Source organism: Aedes aegypti, chromosome 3 (genome assembly GCF_002204515.2).
Source record: "Aedes aegypti strain LVP_AGWG chromosome 3, AaegL5.0 Primary Assembly, whole genome shotgun sequence".
Taxonomy (NCBI): Eukaryota; Metazoa; Arthropoda; class Insecta; order Diptera; family Culicidae; genus Aedes; species Aedes aegypti.
In genome coordinates this window covers 326,572,491-326,599,876 of record NC_035109.1, presented here as the reverse complement: position 1 = coordinate 326,599,876, position 27,386 = coordinate 326,572,491, and the positions used below count along the sequence as shown (strand labels likewise).

Genomic DNA, 27,386 nt, shown 5'->3' with positions numbered 1-27,386 from the left:
ATTCTTTTTTAAACAGTTTAAGAAGACAGGTTGTGATTCTTCTTAATTGATTTTCTCAAAACCGTATAAAATTTACTGACGTCGATTTTAAAAAGTATTCCAGCATTGGTGTCTTTAATGTTTACACCTCCCAAAAGGGCGTAAATCAATATTTTGTTGTTCTTCTCTCAACACTGCACCTGAAAGTAACATATAACTATAAACACAAATTTTGAACCAAATATTGATGGTATATTTCTTCTGAAATCACGGCCATTAAAAATCCGTTTGAATTCATTATACATTTATAAATCAGTGCATAAGTATTGAAATTCAATTTTTTTTTCAACATTTTAAAAAATATTCCCTTGGACGACGGTAACCCATATTCATGGTACGTTTTTAAGTGCTTCACGATAGTTTAGCCCTCTAATACCCAAATTTTTGTTTTCGATCTAAATATTATTTTTCGTTATCTAAAATCATTCTAAACCCGGTTTGGGCAATGATTTATTTTTCTTCGCAAATTTATGAACTTTGGTATTTGATTTTTATTTTTTTTATTTTTGAACATCCCTATCATTTTCTATTTTTTCTTGAAGCCTCTTCTGGTTACTGATTTTTGACAATAATAAAAATTTGAGTTTTTACTAGACTTTTGAAAATATGAATTTTTTAATTTTTTTCTGGAACATTTTTTATTTTCCGTGTAATTAACGGAAAAAACAAATTTGAAATCATTTCAATACCATCAGGCTCTTCTTCTGTGATAGGTTGATCGTAGAAAAATATAAAAGGTACGATTTTTCATAATACACGTTAAATGAATCCCAGGCATTTGTAGGTTATATAAGAATACAATTTTTCAAACAATTTTCAATAATACAAAAAAGTTTCAAAAATCATAAAAAACTTTTCTTATATGCGTGTTATGAGTCAAGGTTTAATCAAAAAAAAAATAAAATGATTTTAATTTCCGAGCTACGAAAAACTACACAAAATTCCAAAGTGTAAATTAAAACGTAGTAAATTCTAAATCTCATTTCCAAAAAGTTTTCTGGAGAAAAAGCCCATACAAGACTGTGCCTCGGCCCTTAAGTGTTCATCCCGGGACAAAAAATCCCCGGGATTTAAGAAATTTCGGTATTTCCTGTTTCCCCGGATTCCCGAGATTAATGTAATATTTGATGAAAAGCAGTAAATTTCAAAGCAAGAAAAATTCCATTTTTTCTCAGACTCAAACTTTATTTAATGAAATAGAAAATCATCACAAAGAAAGAGCTGTTTTTATAACCCAAGCCTAGGAAAGCCAATCTGAAGATAAATTTTAATTCATAGTTTTCAACAATTAACATTTAGTATGATCAGCAACAGTTCTTTCAATGATTTTAAAACAATTATCTTGTACCATAAAACGGGGTAACATTGATCGGAATGACCCATCTCGTAAAAAAACTCAAATTAACATTTATTGATGAATTATTTTCAAAACATGAATGATGCTTCTTTTTTATGTTCATTAACGAAGGGGTCAAATTATGTCACACTCCAATGGGGGGCGGCGAGGGGGTCAGACATTGTGTGACAAGCCTTACAAAATTTTTAGAGGACTCATACAAAAAGCGTGACAAGGAGGGAGGTCGAAAATATAGCGTGATATAATTTACAAATTTAAGTTTTGAGGAAAATTGAGTTCTGTTTATGCGTAAATTGCTAAAAATAATAATCGATAAACAGTCAAACCTTTATGAGTCGATATCTGAAATAGTGAGTCATGATCCAATATCGATCCATCCGGGTTTCACTGTATTGAGTTCTATCGATTAAACTTAAGCACTGTGCTGCGTCATAATTTTGTACCCTTCAGAAAAACTGGGGTTGAGAGCATTCATTTTTTTTATTTCGCACAAATTTTAGATATTGAACTTTTATTAATTCTTCCTTAACAGTGTTGTCAGTCACATGAACATGTGCTTTGACCGACTGTATGTCTTTGGTGAATATTCGGCATCGTTATACTTTTATGGGTATCTGCATATAACATTCCCATATAATTGGTTCTTTTGATAACAATGAAGTAGTGTTGCCATTTATTATCAGAATAGGAAAACTTAAATGGCCAATTTGGAAAGATCTCAATCTGTGTTTCAAGTTTGCCTGATATCTTAGGTTTGTATTTTCACATCTGGACTTAATTTTTTTTTTCAAAAACATAATTATTACCCTGATTTTTACGACCGATTCTTTTACGACCCCCCTATAACGACCGTAAAAAAAGGTTGAAGTGTAGTAGAAAACTTAAACACATAAGATGTAAATATTTTGGATGTTCCTCGGCAGAATTTTGGTATCATGTTCGTTCATTATAATTCGTTTTTTGGTTTATTCGACATAAAGTTTTTTATGCATGCCTCACATTTCTTGAACATTTCATTATGTTTTTAATCTGTTTGGCGTATTTTTCAAGGTGCCGCATACGTTTGCAGGTCTGGTCTTAATCAATATGTGAAGATTATATTTTAAATCATCATCACGAAGCACCTCACGAGTGTAAACCAACGCATAACAAACATGGCAGACTCCCGAACAGACTAGGTGTGAGTAAGTCCGCGTCTGTCTGTCCGGGAGAACATGCCAAAAGAAGTAGCAACAAGTTCTGGAACGCTTACTTGCGAGTAATCGAACAAGGTGTGATTTATTATGATTCAGAGAAATTTATTGTGTAATCATTAAATTGACAGTAAACTATTAGTTTGTAGTCAAAAACCCTCGAAAACCAGGAATCTCGGAGGGGAAACAGCAATTTTCACAAAAGCACTATTGGCTCTGAACAGCTCCGAACATGTTCACGAATCAATTTAGCTTCGATGACTCTGCAGCACGACAGATGCGAGTAAATCAGCACTCTGCGGCTCACGAGCATTTAGTTTTGTTTTTGTTCCAGTTCAGCAAAAATGTTCACCACTTTCCGTCACTCGACTAGAGACGAGAAACACTAGGAGAATGAAAGAGTGGGTGAGGGAGAAAAGTATATCTGGGCTATCGGAAAATCAGTTTGAAGAATGAAGTGTTTGACTATGGTTGTGCGTGAATAGTGTGTGATTGAAAAAAAAAAAGAAAATAAAGGTTTTCTAGAGAAATTATCAGGAACAGTTTTTTTTATCTTCATCTCGGGACCAACGGCTTTACTTCCCTTCCGAAGGAAGTCGTCGCTATTACCTTTCAGTCATAGGTGACTATCTCGGCGACATGATTCGATCCCAGGTCCTCGACGTGTATTCTAACCACTACACCAGGTCCTTCTCCGTTAGAAACTGTTTTTTACATTATAAATTAATATTTTACCATTGGGACGGTTAGTTTTGAGAAAATCGAAGTTTTTTCAGTACTTATTTATTTCATACAAATTGTATGGGAGTTGGAAAAGAACAAGCCAATCTTCTACGGATTATGTTATTTGTTATGTTGGATGTAAAAATCACCTGTTTAGCCTAAAAATGAAGGATTTTTTAATATACTCAACTTGAAACTTTGCGCTTAGGCCCCTCATTTGGAATACATTTTGGCACAACATTATTGCATCAACATCGATCGATGACAATGGCAATTTGCCTTGATAACATCTAGATCGGATCTCATCCATTTGACATCGATGGTTAGAATCATTGTGAGGATTTCAACGATAATGGACATGTGATTCTGATCATTAGCAAAAATAAATATCGTTGGGTTTGGTGTTGGTATTTTTTCGATTCATCGAATCCTCCAACTGCGTTGAAGAGTTTTGCTTCTTTTTCGATGACCGTCTTGCTGAGATTGCTTTATTTAGTATCGTAGTAAATTTAAGCGTTAGCATTTCCTAACTACTGACGATAAGCCACAAGCTGTTTTCGCCATTACTCTTGCTATCTATAAATTAATAAGTAATTGAACTGGCAATGAAGCATGATAAATGCATTGTTGAAAACAATTGTTAAGGAATAAATATTAACCGCTAATTTGTACTACTGTTGTGATTAAATAAATGTTTTATTCGCAGTTTGCAGTGTTGAGCCTCTCTTCATCCGATAATCCTCCCTTGATTGCACCATTCCCCTACGTCCTAGTGATAACCATTGTTACGATGTCCCCCGTTGTTGCCGCTGCCGCTATGGTGTCCATTTCCGTTAGCACCACGACGATGATGCTTGCCATTGTGGCCATTTCCGTTTCCGTTGTGTCCGTGCTGCTGTCCGTGTCCGTTCCCGTGGCCATGACCGCCCTCGTCCGAGTTGCGCCGATGATGGTGCCCATGGTCGTGCCCATTGTGGCTGTGATACTCGTGAGCATTGCCATCGTAACCATGATGACCGCCATGACCATCGTGAATGCCGTGATCCGCTCGGCTGTGCCCATTATCGTGTTCGTGGTCGTGCTCGTGCTCGAAGTCATGATGAGACTCCTTCGGATAGCCCAGCTGGTTGTGAGGCGACTCGTGAGGATAGCCGGCGTGTCCGTCGTGGTGGTGTAGGTGCGGGTGTTCGTGGTGGTGGGGATGTTCGTCTCCGCCTTCGTAGGTGATTTTCGGCCGGTATCCTTTGTGATCGGCTTCGTATTCGACTATCTGAGAGTTGGGGTTTGATGGGAAAAAGTTGATTTTAATGTTATGTGTTTTAAGCTTTTTTGTTTAGTGCAATAATAAAAATCGATCAGCTTTGCGACGCAAACATTTTAAGTGGTGTACAATTTTTGATGAAGCATTCATCATATGAAGTAAAACTAAATATTTATGAATTTAGTTATTGAAAGTTACTGGTGGCAACGTTAATTGGGGCCTTTTTCAGCCGAGTGGTTAGAGCTCGAGACTGCAAAGCAAAGCCATGCTGAAGGTGCTTAGGTTCATTTCTAAGTCGGTCCAGGATCTTTTCGTAATGCAAATTTCCTTGAATTCCCTGGGCATACAGTATCATCGTATTTGCCGCACGATATACGAATGCGAAAATGGCAACTTTTTCAAAGAAAGCTCTCAGTTGATAACTGTGGAAGTGCCTCATAATAACACTAAGCTGAGAAGTAGGATCTGTCCCAGTGAAGACGCAATGCCTAAGAAGACAGTGTCAATTGAGGACCCAGGGGTGTAAGTGACATTTTTAGTTGGCTTTGAGTCAATGGTATTTTAGGTGAGTTTACCGTACAACAGGAAATATAACACAACTCGTAGAAGATTGACTTGTTTTTCTGGCTACCACACAACTTGTATGGAATAGAAAGTTGATGAAGAAACACGAAAATTGATTTTCTCAAAACTAGGTTATTGTCATTTATACTCCTTTGATTCTAACCCTCACAGTTGAACTCTTGTTTCGGTCTAATTCCCCAGTATCATTGGATTTAATTACTTCGTCATCAGTTTTTTTTTGCAAAAGTGAAACAAGTCTATTCTTAGCTACATTAAGGTAGCTTTGTAGATGACTTAGTAGTCAGGGATGAGAAAGGGCAAAGAACCCAAAGAACACATATGTCCAAACTGATTGGTGTATAACTCTCCTACATTCAATCAAAATGATAATTCGAATAGGCTATTGTTTTAGCTGGCCAAATTTTGCCTTATATTCTCAATATTTGCTATGATTTTTCTGATTATATTTTAAGGCCATTTTGACAAAGCTTCGATTTCACTCTATGACAAATGCTCTGTGCATTGATTTGGTCCTTGAAGTTAACAGGTCTGCCCAACATACGACCAACGGGCCGCACCCAACCATGACTTCTTTTTTTGCGGCCCGTGAATGGTTTATTAACTTTGATTTAGTGCCTGTCAATAATTTGTGTCTTTAAATTACATTAATATATCATAGAAAAAATGAATTTCTATCAAGTATGAACAACATTTCTTGCGAAAAGGCCAAACATGATATCAACGAAACAAAAAAAAAAGATGATCACAGATCCTTCGTATTAATTTAACGCAATCTTAGGAGGAATTTGCGTAGAATGTATTGCAAAATTCTCACAAATTCTTAGGCATTTTTTTTATATTTAAATCGAGATTGTAACGATAACAAACAGGATTTTCTTAAAATATATAGCTGGATTCCACAAAATTTTAACCAAGATCAATATTCAATACGGTTAATACGCACTATATAATTAAACTGTACAAGGTTTTAAAATCATCGATGAGCTTTGAGCAGGATTTCAATAAGATCCTAGACCGCATTACCAAAGATTCCATGTGAGGATTATAGAATGAATCTTGTCTAAATTGTGTAACTTTCTTGCAAAACCTCAAGAAAGATTTTTACAGAATCTAAAAAATGATTCTCACAGAATTCTGAGATAGATTTTTCAATAATACTAGATGAGAAAATCCTGTGCAGAAGAGTAAATTTTGGACAGAATTCTAAACTATGAATTGTCAAAAAGTTCAAGGCAAAATTTTTGCAAGATTCTAAACTCAGTCTCGCAGAATCTTAGGCAAGATTTTCGAAAAAGAAAGTGAAAACTCATTACCAATCCTGAGCAGAATATTGAAATATTGGTGCCACACAATAAAGTTTCCGAGGTTTGGCCCGCGGCTGTTAAGGTTGAGATGCAACGAAGCCAAACCTCAAATTTTCAAGAGCACGAATCAAGAGAACTAAAAAGTGGTTCAAGCTGAAAACTTGATCGATTGCTCTCCACCAGCGAGTAACCAATCGACTAAGTTTTCAGCTCAAACCACTGTCTGGCTCTCTAGATTTGTGCTCTTAAAAATTTGAGATTTAGATTCGATGCTTCTTAAACATGAGGGCCTTAGGGTGGCCTGCCCTGTAAAAAGAGCGGTTTACTTGGTAAAACATGCTTTAAAGTGGATTAAGATAATGAAGATTAATAACTCAAGAGTGGTCACGCATTAAGCCAAGGGTTCAAAGGATTAACAAGAAGCTCACAGGTGTTTTTCGGGGATTCCAAAGCGGTTTACAGAGGTTGTCAAAGGCTTCCAAGCTGATCCTAGATTAAGAGTTCTCAAACTGGTTTAAGAGGTTTTCTGAAGTTCTCAAACGATTCGCAAAAGAGCTTATGGGTTTTCACAGGCTTTGAACGTATGCCAAGCGTTTGGAAAAAAAATCTCAAAATATCCTCAAATGACCAAGTGATAACTTCTTCATTAGAATCCCTTAGATATCCCTCGAAAGACCCTGCTAGTCTCAAAGGACAACTTTGGAACCCCTGGAAACATCCGCGAATATTTTTAAAACTCCTTGGAAATTTGTGAGACAGTTTTGGGAAATTCAATGAACTTCTAAAAAACAAATAAAAATCCTAAAGACTCCTACGATTTTTTTGAACTTTTGTAGATATATTTTTTTTTCTTTTTGTTTTATTAGAGATTTTGAACCAAGAGCTGGTCCATCTCTGTATAGTTGAAACAGTTTGCAGACTCATTGAAAACCACAAGGAACCCAGACAACCAAAATGTACGTATAACGAAATCACCTGGAGGCTCTATATGTGCAAAATTTCACTTATAAGATGTTGCGAAACGGCCTTCTACGTACAAAAGTGGAGGCGATATGCGTGCATATATTATGTGATGAATAATAACATACAATGCGAGTGTATAAATATTCTACCGAACTAACCTGCAATATTATGCGACTTAACTTATGATAACAAATGATGATTTGACAGCTGCTACGGATTGATCCGACTTACTTTGTACGTGTGTACGGGACGAAACAAAATGTACAAATGAACTCAGAAAAAAAGTGTTTTATGCGAGGAAACTCATCAATCAGACGAGTTTATCCACGGTGTTTAGCGAGTTTGATGTAATTAGTATGAATAAACGAGTTGTAACGTGAACTTTCATGCGATTTCTGGTTGTCTGGGAAGCCCTAAGAAAGATCCAGTGCGAACCAGCGAGAGAAAGTGGCGAACATGTTTGCCAAACTGGATCGAAAACAGAACAAAATGCTCGCGATCATCAAAGTGCTGATTTGCTCGCATTTGTAGTGCTTGAGAGTAAACGAAGCTAAAGTGATTCGAGAGCTTTCTTTTTTGCATTCGTACATCGTGTTGCAGGTACGATGATACTCTATGCCCAGGGAAGTCAAGGAAATTTGCATTACGAAAAGATCCTGGACGTACTGGGAATCGAACCCAGATTCCTTCAGCATGGCTTTGCTTTGTAGCCGCGGACTATAACCACTCAGCTAAGGAAGGTCCCTAATTGTTTTGTCTGTTAAAACTATATTATATCCCTTTTGAGACGGACAATTTTTCACCTTTGTGAGCAAACTATTCCTCCAAAATGAATAGTACTCTTCATGAAGTGCTAATGTCACCTATTGACTATAAAGAATTAAAGACAAAGACAAAAATCATGTGAATCCGGCCCTGAATAAATCGTTTCGAAAAATCATGTCCAGTACAATTGTGCTGCTTCGACTCGAAAGGGATATCATATCACACCGTGTTTGGTATCTCGCAAGAACATGTTTGCGAATGTTTTGTTATTCCTTTTGGTATGTTCTCCTGAGAAGACGGGTAAGAACTTACTCACACCAATCCTGTTCACGAGTCTGTAATGTTTGTTTTGTGTTTGTTTACACTCGCGAAGTGCTTCGTGATGCGAATGTTTCCATCGCTGGTTGGTGCGAACTTTTCGAATGTTTTTGCGGATCGTGTTTTTTCGAATCTTGACCTTAGGGCCAGTTCACTCAAAAAATATTTATTTATTTGTTTGCGTTTTTATTTTCTGAATGAAGAACGTACAAGATCTCATAATTATGGATCCTGGGCAGAAAAAAAACATCCTGATGAATTTTCGATGAATGTTTGTCAAAATTTGTGTCAGTTTAACTGAAAATATTGCTACAAACAGTTGATAACACCTGCAAACACCACTTATTGGACATCCATAAATGTTTCTCTGGAATTCAAGAAGATGTTTATGTATGTCACTATATCCTAATCTATATAAATAAAAATGGAATAGTGTTTGTATGTCACGATATGGCTTCCGAACGGGTCAACGGATTTGAATGATTATATTTTCGTTTTGTTCGTCCAGTGTTCCGACGTGTTTGTGTGCATAAAAATCCCAGGATATTCACCGGGAAACTTGGAAAAACGAGCGTGAAAGGAACTGTCGTTTTGTATGGGACGATTCATAGCGTTTTCGAACAGCCTACTTGATGGAAAGACGAAGTTTGCAGGGACCACTAGTATTTTGAATAAATTTTTAATTTTGATATATTAACAATTTGATTTCTACGAGCCACGGAATGTTTGTTGGACCTTAGAAGGGGTCGCAACTCTGTGAAGGTTGGGAAACACTATTTTAGCATTTTAGTTTTCGGATCACTGCGCTTAATTTCTATCCAAAAATTTTGCCGAAAATTCCTAATCGAAAATACTGTGTGATAATAATTCACTTTGGGCATCTAAGTTAGCGCTTTTGCAGTTGCATTTTTGTTTCTGTTAACAATTTTTATCAAATAATTTTTGCATTTGATGAATATTAGAATTTAAAAGTTGACTGCGGGGGATTTGTTGTTTGATTACACACTTTTGTCATCTTAAAACACATACAACATTTTATCCGACCAATCAGTAAGTTTGATAAACGATTATATAGATGAATTGACGTAAACACCTGGTCACTGTCTGGTAACCTGGTTTATAAAGTGGTGAAGTTGCCATGGGCAAAAAGCCCTTAAATAAAGATAAATAATAATAATAAACTGGTTTATATGCTTCACTATCCAAACACACTCTATAGACAAACCGAGTGTTCGTACCGATAAGTTGGTGTACATTTTCGAACCATTAAGTTTTGTTCGCATGTCTGACAAGTGTATTATTAGGCAAAGAATGCAAAGCAACGAAATATTTTTATTTTGACCCTTACGTCGACTATGCGAACATGGGCAGAATAGGAAACATGTCCAAACAGTACAAAGATTTTATACAAGATGCAGGTAGTGATCACCAAATATTCAAAAATCCTTTATTTCAACATTCTGGTTCCTTCTATGATATGGTGGATACGCTGAAGTCTGAGATTATTATTATTTTTATTGTTTTTTATTAACGAAGCTTTCAGCACGTGGTTGCTTCACCTCGACAAAAGTATAGGTCTGAGATTTCTTACTCGCCCTTGAATAAATTTTTGATTTTCATACGCAAAATCTCACCATGTACAGTTAGAACACATCGTGTAAATTTACGTCATATTAAAACGAGTTAAATGACGTCATTCTATGGTACAAATGACGTTTTTCAGTATTTTGAGAATTTTTCATAACATTAAATTTACGTCACATGCACGGAGGCCTTTTTTTGAGTTAGTTTGCTCTCCATGTGTTGCACAAAGCAGCGTTCTTCAAATATTAAAACATTTTTCCTGAACTTCCCTAGAAACTTATTCTGCCCAGCTATAGCTGGAGGTAGTTGTTAAGCGGAATGAAAGTATTTCCCCTCAATATGTTACCAAACTCACAAGATCCTATAAGTAAGAAATAATTATGATAATGAACATGTTTTAGCTTTTAATTTGATCAAAGACCACATGATTTTGTTTTCTACTCTAAGAGTCGGTGTGATACCCAACGCCTCCCGCAACACCCTGTTTCATTTGCTCCTTCTATTGTAGTCAAAGAGCAAAGAGCAAAATAAACCAAAAGCCGAGTGCGTTATCTCAAATTTGAGTAAGTGGCATAGTACTGAAAGCTGAGTGAATTGATCTGCCAATTGAGTAAAAAAAAATAGCCAATAGATATTTTTTTCGCATGGCTTTAAATGAAAACAACTTCAACCCCATTAACTCAAAATTAGGTTAACGCACAAACCCTCCGAATTGAGTGGATTAAATTCACTTTTGAATAGTTTGGTTTCTCCGTGTGCAATATCAGTTTTTTTTTACAGTATGTGAAGGTGGGTTGAAAACCTTGAAAATTGTCTTACGTAATCAATGAACAGCCTCCTAATTAAGGCCCAAGTCAGTGGAGGATCTGGAATCAACCGACAATTTGAAATTTATTGAATGAACATCTTTACCGAAATGAACTAATTACTACCACATGCGCAAGGGAATATTTCTCTACCGGAAAAAGTATTGTTATCCTCCACATGAGAAAATGCGATAATATTATGAATGTTTATCCACAATATTTAAAAATCTACCAGTACCACTTAGCTTTAAAAATAATAAACTTTTCGTTATTTATAATCCCTCTATATAGCAATCCAAGTCACCATGCATGATATGGTTTATCATATAAAGAATGCAATTATAGGATAATGCCACTTCATAATTGCATTACAAGGATTCAAATATCCCGTCAAAAATATTCAGTAAATAATTCTATTGCAAATTGCCAACGAATACAAAATTGATGCACGACCACCACAGTTCAATACCAACTTCCAGAGACAGAGAGATCTCGCTGTCCTCCGGGTATGAACTCCCACTATTAGCAATATTATCACAAGGGAATAGATGTCAACAATATATAAAATTATGTTTGCTAAAACCTGATAAGGAAGTGTTGTTATGTTCCATGGTTATTTGAAAATGATGAGTAAACTACCTATCTAACTGATGCTTTTCTGAAATAAATTTGACTGCTCCAATTGCAATATTGAAATTATATGAAAATTCGCATGCCCACCCTAGCCGTTGAAGAAATGAACCGTTACTCTTTGAACGTGGCAAAGGATGGTATTACCATGGATGGTGGGTGCGCTCGTAAGACATGCAGTTGTTTGCCCCAAGATTATTTGGTTTTCTAATATGAAAGCATACATTTTTTTATATACCAATGAATTGCTGAGAAAATTTGCAATCTATTGGTGCTAATTATAAGGCTGAAAAATAAAATTCATAGCATACTTTTTCAATTTCCATTTCATGCGCAAACGATTTCCGCTGCAACAGCAGCGGGCCGTGGGAAGAAGGAATACGAAAAACCGACCAACAAGCGATAAATGAAATGTGTTCATCTAACTGTGAGTCATTTTGCTAATGATGTAGGATGGGTGATCTGTTGATATTGATATTGGTATCACGTGTTGATTACTTCGAGCCTCGAATTCTTGGATCAATTTTAATTTTATCTGCAAATTGTTCTGAACAAATCTTCTTAATTTTGTTGAATAAAATATATTGGGGGATTAGAGTTTTCTAAATTAGTAAATAATACGTCATAAGTCATTTTTAATTTCAGAGCGGTCGGTTCTCAGCTTGCTCCTGGCGATCAACATGCTCGTGCTGTATGTATCAAGCGAGCGTGCTTGTGCGGAATGTACTAAGTATACGATGCAACTGATCTTGAATTAAATATTTCATATTACAATTGGCATTGGAAATTCCAAGTAAATATTTGTATCTCATGGCTTTCTAAGTGGGATGCCCGAAATTCATTGAAAATATTCTAATTGTTTGTGGCTGAGAACTTTGGACAGACAATTTGAATGTGATTATTGGGAATTTGTTGAATATTTTCCAATTACTGGTAGACACTGAAAAAGGCTGCAATATGAAAAGATGATTGCTTAAAAAGTCTTTGATAAAGTGTACAATATTTTGAAATACATCGAGTTGAAAACAAACAAAGTTATGACAAGAACACTATTTGTATGACATGTTGGTTTATTAAAATAAATCCTAATAATATTTGAGATTTTTATGGAATAATTTGAATATTTCCGAATACCTGATGACAAATGGGTATTCCAGACAAATATTTGAATGAAATGAGGAGCTTTACCAACATTTTGAGTAATACATTACATTCAAATGAAATAAGGGTTTCTAAAAAAACGGTTCAATGTATAAACGAAATGAGTATTTTCTAGTAAACTCGCGAATATTTGAATGCTCTCTCGAAACATTCGCATTTTTTCAGCAACTTAGAAATACTTGTGTTTTGTGGAATTCTTTAAATTATTCTGAATATTTGATGGCGATTGAGAATTTCTGACTTATATTTGAATGAGATTAGAATATTAGAAAATTTCTGAAAAAATAGAGTATCTCGTCAGTGATATTTGCATAAAAGGAATGTTTTAGAAGAAATTCTGAAGTATGCATGATTGAGATAAGTATTTTTTTAATGCAATTTTAAATAAGACGTCTCAATATTATATGAATATAATTAAATAAATTATTTAAACAATATATGCTCCTTTTTTAAGAATTACCGCTGAATGTTTGACTGAGATGAGAATATTTTGAATGACTCCGGAATAATTCAGTTATTTATGAAAATTTTGAATATTTCTGAATATTCGATGTTATTTGAGAACTTCTGGCAAATATTTTAATGCGATGAGGATTTTGAAAAAAATTAAGTATGACAAAATATTTAAATGAAATGAGTTTCTCGTGAATAATATTCATATATGGTTTCTGAATGAAATTTTGATAAATGTATGAATAAGATGAGTATTTTTATTTCACTTCAATATTTGAAATATCATGGAGTTCTTTGGAAAAAATCCGAATTATCGATAGCAATATAAAATGTCTGACAAATATTTTAATGAGATGAGGATTTTTACGAAAATTCTGAGAAATATAAGAATGCGATAAGTATCTCGTAAACAACATTCGAATAAGACTGAATTTCTAAAATAAATACGGTATCTTGCATGAATGATACGAGTGTTTTCTAAATAACTCTCGACTATTTGAATGATCTCTGGAATCTTCCGCATATTTTCGAATATCTGCGAATTTCAAAGATTCTGACAAACTTCTTCAATAAGATAAGAATATAAGAAAATTTCTGAATAATAGGAGATAAACATCTCGAAAGTAATATTTGCATATAAAGAAGTGTTTCAAAAGAAATTCTGACGAGAATGGGATAGATATTTTCTCAATATAATTTCAAATGATATGAGTGTCAGAAAATTTCTTAATAATATATGAATAAGATGAGTATCTCATGAATGACAATTGAGTTATATGCTTTTTACAGGAATTCCGCTAAATGTATGACTAAGATGAGTAATTTTTTAATTACTCCGGAATACTCGAATAATTTATGAAATACTTTGAACAGTCACGAATTATCGATGCCATCATGCCAATCGAGAATTTCTGACAAATATTTTATTGAGAAGAGGATTCCAAAATATTTCTGAAAAATATATAAATGTGATGGGAATCTGTAAATGATATTAAAATTATAGAAAGGTTTCTTGAAGAAATTCTGAGAAATGTGTAAATGCGCTGAGTATTTTTTCAGTAACTTCTAAATTCTTGAGTGTTTTGTGGAATTCTTCAAATTACTCTGAATACTTGATGGTGATTGAGAATTTCTGGCATATATTTGAATAGAATATTAGACAATTTCTGAAAAAAAAATGGAGTATCTCGTCAGCGATATTTGCATAAAAGGAGTGTTTTTAAAGAAATTTTTGAAGAAAGCATGAATGAGATAAGTAGAGTATTTTTATAAATCAATTCTAAATAAGACGAGGATACTAGAAAATATCCATATAATATATGAATAACATGAACATCTTGTGAATGATATTCAAACAATATAAGTGTTAAATAACTTCCGCTGAATGTGTGACTGAAATGAGAAGCTTTAAATTGACTCCGCAATATTTTAGTAATTTATGAAAACTTTGAATATTTCCGAATACTCCATGCCTTTTTAGTACTTCTGTTAAATATTTTAATAAGATGAGGATTCCAGATAATTTCAGAAAAAAATATATGAGTGAAGGGGCCTAGAAAGCCGTAGCGGTAAACGCGCAGCTATTCAGCAAGACCAAGCTGAGGGTCGTGAGTTCGAATCCCACCGGTCGAGGATCTTTTCGGGTCGGAAATTTTCTCGACTTCCCAGGACATCAAGTATCTTCGTACCTGCCACACGATATACGCATGCAAAAATGGTCATTGGCATAGTAAGCTCTCAGTTAATAACTGTGGAAGTGCTCATTAGAACACTAAGCTGAGAAGCAGGCACTGTCCCAGTGGGGACGTATCGCCAGAAAGAAGAAGAATATGAGTGAAATTTCTCTTGAATGTTATTCATATACGATAAGGGTTTCCTGATGAAATTCTGATGAATGTATGAATGAGATGAGTATTTTTAATTGACTGTAATATATGAAATATAATAAAATTTGTTGAAAAATCCGGTCTTGATAGCAATTGAGAATTTCTTACAAGCATTTGAATAAGATGAGGATTCCAATATCTGAATAACATATAAATGAAATGCGTGTCTTGTTATTTGAATTACATAATGGTTTCCTAAAGAAATCCTGAAAAATACATGAATGAGATGAGAATTTTATCAATGACTCTGGAATACTTGAGTGTTTTATGAAATTCTTTCAAGTGTTCCGACTACTTGATGCCAATTGAGAAATTCTGACATATGTTTGAATGATATAAGGATATTATAAAACTTCTATTTTATGCATAAAAGAAGTGTTTGACAAGAAGTTTTGAAGAATGCATGCATGAGATAAGTATTTTTTGTTTCATTTAATTTAAAAAAAATTCTAGAAAATGTATTGATACTATAATAAAATAAATATCTCGTGAATGATATTCAAACATTTGAGTGATATAATTGTTTCTAAACGAAATTCTAAAGAATGTATGAATGAGATGCAATATGTTTCAACGACTCCGAAATACTTGAGTATTTCATGTTTTTTTTCAAATTTCGTACAATTTTTAGCAATTGAGACATTAGCACATATATTTGTATGAATAAGTATTGTCTTAATTCAATGTTATATAAGACGAGAACACTAGAAATAAATTTTCGATATATGTTGGATTTCTCAATAGCTTAAAGTTTTCGGAATTTTTAAAAGTACTCCATAAAACACTCAAATATTACGGAATCTTTGAAAAATTATTCATCTCATGCATACATTTTTCAAAATTATTTAAGATACCTAAGACCTTAAGATACCATTATATGTTGGATATACAGTATTGGGAATAAAAAAGTAAACAAATGCCAATTTCCAAAATGGTCATGTTTGGAGGTATAAAGCTCTATAACGTGAATTTAGCATTTTCATTGGATTTTGAAATTAGTAAACACATGCTCAAATGCAGACGGATTAAAATTGGAAATAAAAAAGTAAACAACAACAAGGTCTTATAACTTAGGAATGAAAACAAATATGATTTTTTTACCAAATTAGGTTTGTAATCCGGCACAGTCCTTACACAAAAAAAAAAACTATGGGATGATTTTGTAATATCATTTGAAATTATATTGAGAAAATATCTATCCCATTCTCGTCAGAATTTCTTTTGAAACACTTCTTTATATGCAAATATTACTTTCGAGATGTTTATCTCCCATTATTCAGAAATTTTCTTATATCCTTATTGAAAAGTTGTCAGAATCTTTGAAATTCCCAGGTATTCGAAATTATGCGGAAGATTCCAGAGAGCATTTGAGAGTTATTTAGAAAACACTCGTATCATTCATGCATGATACCGTATTCATTTTAAAAATTCTGTCTAAGTCGAATGTTGTTTAGGAGATGCTTATCGCATTCTTATATTTCTCAGAATTTCGTAAAAATCCTTTCTCGTCTTATATAACATTGAATTAAGACAATAGTTATTCATACAAATATATGTTCTAATGTCTCAATTGCTAAAAATTGTACGAAATTTGAAAAAAAAAAACATGAAATACTCAAGTATTTCGGAGTCGTTGAAACATTTTGCATCTCATTCATACATTCTTTAGAATTTCGTTTAGAAACAATTATATCACTCAAATGTCATTAGCAAAATACACATTTCATTGAAATATTATTTGGAATCCTCAACTCATTCAAAATTTGTCATAAATTCGCAATTGCCATCGAGAATTTAGATTTTTCAAAAAGTTCCATAACATTTTAAGCATTGCATAGTCTTAAAAAAATAATCGCATCCATACATTTGTCATATTCTCTTTTAGAAACTCTTCAAATAACATTCACGGGATACTTATCTCAATAATAATTTTCTCAAATTTTCTTTCATCCTCATCTCATTCAAATATTTTTCAGAAGTTCTCAATTGGCGTCAGGCATATTTGGAAATATTGACAGTAATTAATAATTTACTTAAATATTGCGGAATCATTACTAATCTCAGTTATACGTTCAGCGGAATTACTTTAAAAAAAGTATTTATGTTATTTAAATGTCATTCACTCATCTTATTAATATATTATTAAAATGTTGTGTAGTGTCCCCGTATTATTTGAAATTAAATTAAGGTAAAAGTTGTCATATTCATGCATTCTGCAGAATTTGTTTTATATCACTTATTTTATGCAAATATCACTCACACTTATCTCCAATTTTTTCAGATATTTTCTAGAATCCTAATCTTATTCAAAACATGAGTTTCTCAATTGCCATCAAGTATTTAGAATAATTCAATGAATTGCACTAAACACTCAAGTATTCCGAAGTCAATGAAAAAACACTAATAATTCATACAATTTTCAGAATTTCTATGAGAAATCATTATATAATTTTTTGTTTTCTTTATTAACGAGATTTTTAGCCCTGGGCTTGTTCATCTCGGGACCAACGGCTTTACTTCCCTTCCGAAGGAAGTCGTCACTATAACTTTTATGTCATAAGTGACTATTTCGGGGATGGGATTCGATCCCAGGTCCTCGGCGTGAGAGGCGAGTGTTCTAACCGCTACACCAGGTCCGTCCCCTACAACATCATTATATAATTCAAATGAAATTTATAAGGTGGAAACCTCATTTCGACTTTCATTATCTATCTTTATTAAAGAGACTTTGTTGGGGTCGTTGGTAGGCTCGTCTCTGTCTCATTTTTTATATAATAGAAATATTTTGGAATCCTTATCTCATTCAAATAGTTGTCAGAAATTTTCAATTGCTATCGATAATTCCGATTCCGATAATTGGGGGGGCCCAGATAGCCGTAGCGGTAAACGCGCAGCTATTCAGCAAGACCAAGCTGAGGGTCGTGGGTTCGAATCCCACCGGTCGAGGATCTTTTCGGGTTGGAAATTTTCTCGACTTCCCAGGGCATAGAGTATCTTCGTACCTGCCACACGAAATACGCATGCAAAAATGGTCATTGGCATAGTAAGCTCTCAGTTAATAACTGTGGAAGTGCTCATAAGAACACTAAGCTGAGAAGCAGGCTCTGTCCCAGTGGGGACGTAACGCCAGAAAGAAGAAGAAGAAGAATTCCGATTTTTCAAAGAATTCCATAATGATTTTTATATTGAAGTAATTTAAAAATACTTAAATCATTAATACATTCATTAGTATTTCAACCAGATATACCAATCGTATATGAATATCATTCACGAGATGCTCAACTCATTTATTTTTTTTTCTTTCTAAAATTTTCTTGAATCCTCATCTTATTAAATATTTGTCAGAAGCACTCAATTAGCATCGAGTATTCGGAAATAGTCAAAGCATTTATAAATTACTCAAATATTCCGGAGTCATTTTAAAGATTCTCATCCCAGTCATATATTCTAGCGAAAATTCTTTAAAAACCACTTATATTGTTCAAATGTCATTAACGAGATTTTTGTCATATACATATATTAAAAAGAGACTATCTAGTATACTCGGTTCAATTTAATTTAAACTAAAAACATATTTATCTAATTCATACATTCTTCAGAATTTCTTTAAAAACACTTCCCGTATGCAAATATTACTTACGAAATGCTTATCTCCTATTTTTCAGAAATTATCTAATAGCTTAGTCTTATTCAGAAAATATTCAAAAATATGCGAAAGATTCCAGAGAGCATTGAAATATTCAAGAGTTATTTAGAATATTTTCTTTCGTATTTAATTCAGAAATTCTATCTCAATCAAATGCAATTTACGAAATACTCATCTTATTCTTACATTTCTCAATAATATTCAAATGTCACAAATTTTCAATTGCCATCTGGAATTTTAATTTTTTTTAAAGAATTCCAGAACATTTTAAATATTTAAGTCAATTTAAAATTTCATTCAGAAACCCTTATCGTATATAAGTATCATTCACGATCTCATTTATATATCTTGTATTCTAAAATTTTCTAGAATCCTCATCTCATTAAAATATTTGCCAGAAGTTCTCAATTGGCATCAAAAATTTAGAAATATTCAAAGTTTTCATAAATTACTGAAATATTCTGGAGTCATTTAAAAGATTCTCGTCTCAGTCGTATTTAGCGGAGATTCTAAAAAAAAGTACTTATATGCTACTTGTTTTTAATTATGAATCGTGGTTTACGGCTAACCAGCCGAGTGGAAGTTTAATAACTACCGAAAAGCTAAACATTACATATAATTTGCAATTGGATTAGATGGACACATTGATGTGAAGATTTACGAAAAAGTTACACGTCTTCTTATTTTGTTTGAATATCTTTCACGAGATATTAATTGTATTCATATAATATCAATACATTTTCTAGAATTATTTTTAAATTAAATGAAACAAAAAATACTTATCTTATGAATGCATTTTTCAAAACTTCTTATCAAACACTTCTTTTATGCATAAAATAGAAGTTTTATAATATCCTTATATCATTCAAACATATGTCAGAATTTCTCAATTGGCATCAAGTATTCGGAACACTTGAAAGAATTTCATAAAACACCCAAGTTTTCCAGAGTCATTGATAAAATTCTCATCTCATTCATGTATTTTTCAGGATTTCTTTACTAAACCATTATGTAATTCAAATAACAAGACACGCATTTCATTTATATGTTATTCAGATATATTTTGGAATCCTCATCTTATTTAAATGCTTGTTAGAAAATCTCAATTGTTATCAAGATCGGATTTTTCAACAAATTCCATTACATTTCAATTAAATATTACAGTCAATTAAAAATACTCATCTCATTCATACATTCATCAGAATTTCATCAAGAAACCCTTATCGTATATGAATAACATTCACGAGAAATTTCACTCATATATTTTTTTCTGAAATTATCTGGAATCCTCATCTTATTAAAATATTTAACAGAAGTACTAAATAGGCATGGAGTATTCGGAAATATTCAAAGTTTTCATAAATTACTAAAATATTGCGGAGTCAATTTAAAGATTCTCATTTCAATCACACATTCAGCGGAAGTTATTTAACACTTATATTGTTTGAATATCATTTACAAGATGTTCATGTTATTCATATATTATATGGATATTTTCTAGTATCCTCGTCTTATTAAGAATTGATTTATAAAAATACTCTACTTATCTCATTCATGCTTTCTTCAAAAATTTCTTTTAAAACACTCCTTTTATGCAAATATCGCTGACGAGATACTCCATTTTTTTTCAGAAATTGTCTAATATTCTATTCAAATATATGCCAGAAATTCTCAATCACCATCAAGTATTCAGAATAATTTGAAGAATTCCACAAAACACTCAAGAATTTAGAAGTTACTGAAAAAATACTCAGCGCATTTACACATTTCTCAGAATTTCTTCAAGAAACCTTTCTATAATTTTAATATCATTTACAGATTCCCATCACATTTATATATTTTTCAGAAATATTTTGGAATCCTCTTCTCATTAAAATATTTGTCAGAAATTCTCGATTGGCATGATGGCATCGATAATTCGTGACTGTTCAAAGTATTTCATAAATTATTCGAGTATTCCGGAGTAATTAAAAAATTACTCATCTTAGTCATACATTTAGCGGAATTCCTGTAAAAAGCATATAACTCAATTGTCATTCATGAGATACTCATCTTATTCATATATTATTAAGAAATTTTCTGACACTCATATCATTTGAAATTATATTGAGAAAATATCTATCCCATTCTCGTCAGAATTTCTTTTGAAACACTTCTTTATATGCAAATATTACTTTCGAGATGTTTATCTCCTATTATTCAGAAATTTTCTTATATTCTTATCTTATTGAAGAAGTTTGTCAGAATCTTTGAAATTCGCAGATATTCGAAAATATGCGGAAGATTCCAGAGATCATTCAAATAGTCGAGAGTTATTTAGAAAACACTCGTATCATTCATGCAAGATACCGTATTTATTTTAGAAATTCAGTCTTATTCGAATGTTGTTTACGAGATACTTATCGCATTCTTATATTTCTCAGAATTTTCGTAAAAATCCTCATCTCATTAAAATATTTGTCAGACATTTTATATTGCTATCGATAATTCGGATTTTTTCCAAAGAACTCCATGATATTTCAAATATTGAAGTGAAATAAAAATACTCATCTTATTCATACATTTATCAAAATTTCATTCAGAAACCATATATGAATATTATTCACGAGAAACTCATTTCATTTAAATATTTTGTCATACTTAATTTTTTTCAAAATCCTCATCGCATTAAAATATTTGCCAGAAGTTCTCAAATAACATCGAATATTCAGAAATATTCAAAATTTTCATAAATAACTGAATTATTCCGGAGTCATTCAAAATATTCTCATCTCAGTCAAACATTCAGCGGTAATTCTTAAAAAAGGAGCATATATTGTTTAAATAATTTATTTAATTATATTCATATAATATTGAGAAGTCTTATTTAAAATTGCATTAAAAAAATACTTATCTCAATCATGCATACTTCAGAATTTCTTCTAAAACATTCCTTTTATGCAAATATCACTGACGAGATACTCTATTTTTTCAGAAATTTTCTAATATTCTAATCTCATTCAAATATAAGTCAGAAATTCTCAATCGCCATCAAATATTCAGAATAATTTAAAGAATTCCACAAAACACAAGTATTTCTAAGTTGCTGAAAAAATGCGAATGTTTCGAGAGAGCATTCAAATATTCGCGAGTTTACTAGAAAATACTCATTTCGTTTATACATTGAACCGTTTTTTTAGAAACCCTTATTTCATTTGAATGTAATGTATTACTCAAAATGTTGGTAAAGCTCCTCATCTCATTCAAATATTTGTCTGGAATACCCATTTGTCATCAGGTATTCGGAAATATTCAAATTATTCCATAAAAATCTCAAATATTATTAGGATTTATTTTAATAAACCAACATGTCATACAAATAGTGTTCTTGTCATAGCTTTGTTTGTTTTCAACTCGATGTATTTCAAAATATTGTACACTTTATCAAAGACTTTTTAAGCAATCATCTTTTCATATTGCAGCCTTTTTCAGTGTCTACCAGTAATTGGAAAATATTCAACAAATTCCCAATAATCACATTCAAATTGTCTGTCCAAAGTTCTCAGCCACAAACAATTAGAATATTTTCAATGAATTTCGGGCATCCCACTTAGAAAGCCATGAGATACAAATATTTACTTGGAATTTCCAATGCCAATTGTAATATGAAATATTTAATTCAAGATCAGTTGCATCGTATACTTAGTACATTCCGCACAAGCACGCTCGCTTGATACATACAGCACGAGCATGTTGATCGCCAGGAGCAAGCTGAGAACCGACCGCTCTGAAATTAAAAATGACTTATGACGTATTATTTACTAATTTAGAAAACTCTAATCCCCCAATATATTTTATTCAACAAAATTAAGAAGATTTGTTCAGAACAATTTGCAGATAAAATTAAAATTGATCCAAGAATTCGAGGCTCGAAGTAATCAACACGTGATACCAATATCAATATCAACAGATCACCCATCCTACATCATTAGCAAAATGACTCACAGTTAGATGAACACATTTCATTTATCGCTTGTTGGTCGGTTTTTCGTATTCCTTCTTCCCACGGCCCGCTGCTGTTGCAGCGGAAATCGTTTGCGCATGAAATGGAAATTGAAAAAGTATGCTATGAATTTTATTTTTCAGCCTTATAATTAGCACCAATAGATTGCAAATTTTCTCAGCAATTCATTGGTATATAAAAAAATGTATGCTTTCATATTAGAAAACCAAATAATCTTGGGGCAAACAACTGCATGTCTTACGAGCGCACCCACCATCCATGGTAATACCATCCTTTGCCACGTTCAAAGAGTAACGGTTCATTTCTTCAACGGCTAGGGTGGGCATGCGAATTTTCATATAATTTCAATATTGCAATTGGAGCAGTCAAATTTATTTCAGAAAATCATCAGTTAGATAGGTAGTTTACTCATCATTTTCAAATAAGCATGGAACATAACAACACCTCCTTATCAGGTTTTATCAAACATAATTTTATATATTGTTGACATATGTTCCCTCATGCAAATCATAATTAGTGTGGAAGCGTCAAATCAATTCTAACTCGCGCAAAAGTTTTATCAAGTTGTTGTACATTTCTTTCACTGCTGAACTGGGAATAAAAGTGCGAGATTGCTTCGAATCATAGTGGTGTGTCTTCAGATCATTTATTCTTTGGACTGCGATGAATAATCCCGCTGAAGTAACTGACTCGATTTGATGCCATCGCGCACTTTCATTAGCGTTCCCGCACTTGTAAAAACTTTTGCGATAGTCCAGTAGTGAAATAAGTATCATTATGAACTTTCACCATGAAATTGTACTTATCCAAGAAACAAAATATCTCTATCATCAAAACTCATCAACCACCAGAAAGTTTCCCATTAGCTGCAACGTGGATTACTCCTAGAATTCATTTTGCCCACTTGGATGAACTTTGCCTGATTCATCGATCGTTGCATGGCTATCGTTGGCAATTTGATGGCTAATTTTATGAGAAAAATGATGATTTTTAAATCGCGTTTAAAAGACATTCCCGTATTCCTGCCTAATTTTATTGGAAATATTTTTTTACAGGAATAATCCTTGAGGAAATATCTATCGTTGGATGTTTTCCAATTTTCAAAATATGCCCCCAAACAGCTTCTATCAGATGAAATAGCAAGCAATGTCTTATATTTTCGGCATTTCATTTACCACTCAAAAGACATTCCAGCTAAATCTAATAACTTTATGAACATGGTTTCTTCACAAGAAATAATCTCCATTTAATTTCGAAGAGACAAGTGAGTTTAGAATTTTGAAAAAAGGGGTCAAATTTGTTAAAATTGCGATCAAAGTAGCCCGCGCGCATTTCAGACGCGCCACTGACTTGGGCCTTAATAACTGAGAAAGCGCTCATGAGAACACTAAGCAGCGAGTTTTATCCCAGTTGAAACGCATCCAGGCTTTGAAAAATTAAACGATCATTGACACACGAGCCATAATTTTAACCCTTTTGTCCAACTGCATTCACACAACACGCATGAAATTATCGAACGAAAGATAACGAGTCGCAAAAGAAAAAAAGGATGACACACCACCCATTGTTTGAAATCAATCACTGTGTGTCACCACTTTTAACATTCGCTGACACTCTCTCATTCTGATCAAGAAACAGAAGCGAATATGTTCCATTTTCCGTGCTTCGTTATAATACCTTGCTTAAGGTTGCATTACCAGAAAATATGGAAATAATTACCAATTTGATGCAGAACATAAATCAGGGTTCGATTCCGTTGTCGACTGTGGGAATTGCTGCTCTTGAACGCTCTCTCGTCACGTACCAAGCGAGAGAATGACTATCAACATTCAAAGCGCTCTCCGATTGCGATATGCCACGAACTGTTACGGTTCACGAATTATTCTTCTTCTTCTTCTTCTTTCTGGCGTTACGTCCCCACTGGGAAAGAGCCTGCTTCTCAGCTTAGTGTTCTTATGAGCACTTCCACAGTTATTAGCTGAGAGCTTACTATGCCAATGATCATTTTTGCATGCGTATATCGTGTGGCAGGTACGAAGATACTCTATGCCCTGGGAAGTCGAGATAATTTCCAACCCGAAAAGATCCTCGACCGGTGGGATTCGAACCCACGACCCTCAGCTTGGTCTTGCTGAATAGCTGCGCGTTTACCGCTACGGCTATCTGGGCCCCGAATTATTACACTCTCTGAATATGGTTCGATCGGCTCATTCGGATCAAAATCCAAACGCTGGATGTATCGCCATAAAAAGAAAATCAATGCAGGAATTACCAGAAGAATTCGAGCAGGGAAACCTGACAAAAATCAGGAAATAATCAGTAAAAAAAAACAATAAAGGGGATATGCATAAATTATGTCACGCTCCATGGAAGGGAGGGAGTCAAACCAATGGTATAAGTCTAACTAAATTTTTGGGGACCTTACACAAAAAAAACATGGCAAACGAGGGGGATTGGTTGGAATTTAGCGTTCCACATCTTGTGTACCGTCCCTTATACAAGGAACCCTGGCATCTTGCTGAGAGAATCCTTGAAGAAATTCGAAAAAAAGCATTTTTTTTTTTAATTCAAGAAAGGATATTTGTGCAATTCCTATCAAAGGCAATACTTGGAGGTATCTTTAGTAAAATGCATGATCGAAAATTGTTTGGACAAATTCATGCCGGAATCTATCGTGAATAGTAGAGAAAAAATATGTTGGAATTACAAAAAATCAACCTGAAATACTTTGTTTTACATATACTTGTAAGAATCATTTTAGGAAGCGCTAAGGAAGCTCAGAAAGAAATCCAGCTTGGGTAAATTTTATAAAGCAATAAAATCAGGAATATTTTTAAGAGGAAACTCTACAAGAATTCTTTGGCGAGTTATTGGAAGTTTAACTGGATGAATGTTTGAATAAGTTCACGGATGCTTTTCGTCAAGAATGTATATGAAATCAATAAACTTGAAATAACAATATGTTTGGGATTTCCCGCAAAATGTTATGTTGCTGTTTATGGCAATACCTCTAAATTATCAAAAAAAAATCTTAAATGCTATGTAGGGTAAATCGGGATAATGCGCCCCAACCCGGCAATACTTCATTTTCAAGGGATTGAGACTTCTTTAACATGTAAATATGATTACGTATCTTAAATATCCGAGAAAAAATTATGTTGTCCATACTAGATCTTTGAGAAGTGAGAAGTATAAAGTATATTCATAAAATTCAATTATGGACGTGCACATGAAGACCTATAATTCATAGTTGCTTCTCCGTGATTGACCAGAAAAATCATAATTGTACAGGAAACCAACAAATAAAGCTTGGGAGTAGCAGACCATTTTCAATGTATATTTTCGAGGACTCCAAACCTAGTCATGTCAAAAACGACACCGGTTTCAACCTTACGTTCATGGTTGAAGGGAAGGTATGTTAGTGTGATGTTCATACTACCGACCGAGATCACTTTTGCATCTCCATGATTTTCACAGGAAGGAGCTTTGTTGGTGGGAGGGTTTAAATGCTGCATGATCAGGATTCACCATGGTAATTTCTTGAATAACAAATGAGCGAAATGAAAAAGTTGGAACAATTTAAAAAAAATGTTCATAAAGCTGGTCAAATACCAATTAGGCAAGTAAAACTGTCTAGTAGTATTTCAAGTCAGTTTGGAAAAGCGAAAAAAAAAGTTCGAAGTAACTGCGCAGATATAAAAACATTTTGAAGAAGCTTGCTTGTTAGTCAAATTTATAGCTCACCTGTCGTCTACCGTCGGGGAGCAGAACGTTGTACTTTCCAGTTGTGTAATCTCCGTCTCTCATTTCCTCGTGCCCAAACGATAAATCACGATCTTCATCATCCACTTCATATGTGAACTCATACTTGGCTGGTTCCTGAAATTCGTGTCCCAATTCAAAATTATTAACTGTTTCACTATACCCATTCTCTGAAACTCACATCCTCAAACGAGTCATGATGCTCCTCGTGGTGCTCATGGTGTTCATGATGTTCGTGATGCTCGTCGAAGCCCGAATGATGATGCGGTGGCCCGTAGCTACTGTCCGGTGTTCCGTAGCTCGACGACGGCGGTACTAAATCCGTGTGATGATGATCGTCCCCGTGGTGGTGATGATCATCGTGGTGGTGATCATCGTGATACCCGTTGTGACCGTGCGACGGCGGCAGATACGAATTGACTGGGGCTTCGGGTTTCGCGTTCGTCACGACGATGGCAATGGCAAGCAGCAGCATACAACGACACAGCTGCTGGTTCGCGGTGGTGAATATGCAAGTGAAGAAAACGCGATAAGTTGAACATTTTGGTGGGGAACTGATTGAAGTGGTGGCTATTCGCCTTTTGGTATGGAACACGGTTTTCACGTTATGGCAAAGCGCTGAATAAACGGTGATCATGAAGCACTGATGCGTACCTTGAGCAGTTTTATCCTTTTGACGGACTGTTGCATGATTTTGAATAAGAATGAACTGCACAGCAGTTCAAAAATGTCCTTAAAATCCAATTCCTTAATTTTAACACTCAATTCACTGAACCACTATCAATGTCCTTCTCTTGTTTTAGCTAATTTTCAGTTTTTATCTGTGTAACGATTCCACTTATCTTGCAAGAATCACGTATTCCACCTAATTCACTTTCAATCACTTCAACTATCTCGAAAGATAGGAAAGAACAATAGAACTTGTTCTTCCTGCTCCTATCGAGAGA

At 33.7% G+C, this 27,386-nt stretch overlaps 1 protein-coding gene across 2 annotated transcripts; it reads right to left on the bottom strand.

Moving 5' to 3' along the window:
* Positions 1-3,704: 3,704 nt before the first annotated feature.
* LOC5571033 (histidine-rich glycoprotein) lies at positions 3,705-27,386 on the bottom strand. 2 transcript variants are annotated; one of them, XM_001659412.2, is made up of 4 exons: positions 27,094-27,386; positions 26,621-26,929; positions 26,422-26,556; positions 3,705-4,582 (listed from the first exon to the last, which is right to left on the bottom strand). In XM_001659412.2, exons 1-4 carry the CDS (start codon positions 27,127-27,129, stop codon positions 4,082-4,084), a joined length of 981 nt encoding a protein of 326 aa, XP_001659462.2. In that variant the 5' UTR covers positions 27,130-27,386; the 3' UTR covers positions 3,705-4,081. The 2 variants fall into 2 exon arrangements, with proteins under 2 accessions (XP_001659462.2, XP_021707777.1); XM_021852085.1 differs by having other exon boundaries at positions 26,621-26,926.

Excerpts from the sequence above, each read along its gene's own strand:
- LOC5571033 (XM_001659412.2), bottom strand. The coding sequence starts at position 27,129 with ATGCAACAGTCCGTCAAAAGGATAAAACTGCTCAAG. Across the intron at positions 26,930-27,093 it reads AAAGGATAAAACTGCTCAAG|CAGCTGTGTCGTTGTATGCT; the intron begins GTACGCATCAGT and ends ACCGCGAACCAG. Across the intron at positions 26,557-26,620 it reads ATCATGACTCGTTTGAGGAT|GAACCAGCCAAGTATGAGTT; the intron begins GTGAGTTTCAGA and ends CACGAATTTCAG.